Genomic DNA, 2,531 nt, shown 5'->3' with positions numbered 1-2,531 from the left:
CCATGCTGCAGTGACGTGGGACTTCACGATCAAGTTGCCAACAGCGGGAGGGCGAAGAAGGATGCTTGGAAAATATTTATAACACACACACACACATATATACACACACACACACACCCAGAGCGCGCGCGGAGCAGGAGACGAAATCTTTTTCGTGTTACTTGATCGAGCAGAACCGAGGACACTAAATCACAGGGAGGCAAGTGGGCTGCAGAGGTGAAGCGAGGACAAGACAGGTTGGTGTCTCCAAATTCACCGGGCTCGAGTTTCAGCCGCCCCGGGGGCTCCTGGTAGGCTATTAAAGCGTGCATTTGACCTGGGATAAGTTGTCAACAAGAGCAGCGAGCGGAGGCAAACTGGCAGGTGTACAAGTTCATTTACATGCATACGTATATTCACGCCACTATATATAGAAGTTGACTTAGGGACGAACAGCCTTAATAAGTTTCTCCACCCACCCGCCGGCCCTGCAGCAGCCCCCACGCACCGGGCGTGTGCGTGTGTCTATATATACACCACACAGTCTTTTATTCCTCTCCGCAATCTGTATCCGAGAGGGCTGCCGGCCGTCGGTTTGGCTGTGAGGGCAGGAGTAGTCGCATGGACTGACATGGCAACCGACCTCGCCATGAGCGCAGAGCTGCCCAACAGCCCTCTGGCCATTGAGTACGTTAACGACTTTGACCTGATGAAGTTTGAGGTGAAGAAAGAGCCACCGGAGGCCGATCGCTACTGCCACCGGCTCCCGTCCGGTTCTCTGTCCTCCACCCCGATAAGCACACCTTGCTCCTCCGTGCCTTCCTCGCCGAGCTTTTGCGCACCGAGTCCCGGAGCGCAACCCAACCAGAGTCTCCCCAACGGCGTCACCAGCAGCGGGAGCAGCAACAACAGCAGTGGCAACAACAATCACAGCAACGGGGGCAAACCTCAGCTGGAGGATCTGTACTGGATCCCCAGCTACCAGCACCACATCAACCCAGAGGCGCTCAACCTGACCCCGGAGGACGCAGTGGAGGCCCTCATCGGTAACGCACACCACCATCACCACCAAGCTTACGAGGGCTTCAGAGGGCAGCAGTACGTCGGGGAGGATCTGTCCACGGCCTCGGCGGCGCACCATCACCCGGGCCATCACCACCACCACCATCACCACCACCACGGCCACCACCACGCCCGCCTGGAGGACCGCTTCTCGGACGAGCAGCTGGTGAGCATGACGGTGCGGGAGCTGAACCGGCAGCTGCGGGGCTTCAGCAAGGAGGAGGTGATCCGCCTCAAGCAGAAGAGACGCACCCTGAAGAACCGGGGCTACGCGCAGTCCTGCCGCTTCAAGCGAGTGCAGCAGAGGCACATGCTGGAGACGGAGAAGTGCACCCTGCAGAGCCAGGTGGAGCAGCTGAAGCAGGACGTGGCTCGCCTCGCCAAGGAGAGGGATCTTTACAAGGAGAAGTATGAGAAGCTGGCCAGCCGGACCTACAATGCCGGTGGACCCGCAAACACGAGAGATCCGTCCGGGAAACAGGCCAACACCGAGTTCTTCATGTGAGAGACTGAACCATAGACTCAGAATCCCCCCTCTTCCTCCTCCTCTTCATCCCTTCTCCTCCTGCCCTCCACCTTAAAACATCCTTGTAACAATTAATTTATATTTTTCAGCGTTTGTATTTTGTTTACAGTTATTCCCTCGAGACAGAAAAAAAAGACTTTTAAAAGAGAGAAAAAAAACATCTTAACAAGTGAGCGTTATAGATGCGCACAAAAATAATCCTTGTGCGCATTTTGAGTCTTAAAAAAGATGTTTTGTGTAAACTTCTGTTTTTCGCCCACAACAAGCTGTCTGTCATGTTGTGATTTTGAAGGCACATGGGATCACTTATAAGCCTGCAGACTGTTGTTGTTTTCTCTGGTGCAGCAGAACCTGGTCAGAAGTCTTACTGAACCAAACCTGACATTTAACATGACTGTCTTAATTCAGAGAGTGACTTTTGTCTTAAACTTGGGAGGGTTGGGGGTTGATTTTTCTTTTTCTTTTCTTTATTTCTTCTTTTTTTTTTTTTTTAAAGAATCTGATTGGACTGAAATAGAAGCAGGAAAAAAAGCAATACACCGCCTCTCCTTTTTTTTTTTTGTGGCTCCAGAAAGCTCAACGGACTGTTTCTTTTTGTGTGTGTGTGTGTGTGTGTGTGTGCGCGTGTGTGTGTGAGGGGGAAAAAAGAGAGAGACGGTCTGTGATGCAGAGAAGAGACAATTTCAATATTGCAAGTCTATAGTGTCCCATCCCCCTATTTGCAACCCTGCATGCAGGACATGTATGGTAACCTCCAGCCATCTCCCCCCCCCCCAAGAATCCTTCCACATGTATGGAAAGCATGGCCCATGGTTCGCTTCTCCTCCTCTTCCTCCTTCTTCCTCTTCCTCCTCCTCTGCCATCAGTAAGGCCTGGGTATGCTTCAAAATAAAAATGGAAAAAATGGACACAAAAAGTTCCCCATTTCCCTCATAAAGACTCGGAGAAGGTGCAAGGACTGCAG

General features: G+C 51.9%; 1 protein-coding gene across 1 annotated transcript; it reads left to right on the top strand.

Annotated features, from left to right (window-relative positions):
- The first annotated feature begins 327 nt into the window (after positions 1-327).
- On the top strand, positions 328-1,849 carry mafaa (MAF bZIP transcription factor Aa). Its single transcript, XM_062423684.1, has one exon. It carries the CDS (start codon positions 611-613, stop codon positions 1,544-1,546), a length of 936 nt encoding a protein of 311 aa, XP_062279668.1. The 5' UTR covers positions 328-610; the 3' UTR covers positions 1,547-1,849.
- Positions 1,850-2,531: the final 682 nt, after the last annotated feature.

The sequence above is a fragment of the Scomber scombrus genome, chromosome 8 (assembly GCF_963691925.1).
Source record: "Scomber scombrus chromosome 8, fScoSco1.1, whole genome shotgun sequence".
Classification (NCBI taxonomy): Eukaryota; Metazoa; Chordata; class Actinopteri; order Scombriformes; family Scombridae; genus Scomber; species Scomber scombrus.
This window is presented reverse-complemented; position numbering and strand designations above follow the sequence as displayed.

Coding starts and splice junctions, on each gene's coding strand:
- mafaa (XM_062423684.1), top strand. CDS start 611: ATGGCAACCGACCTCGCCATGAGCGCAGAGCTGCCCAACAGCCCTCTG.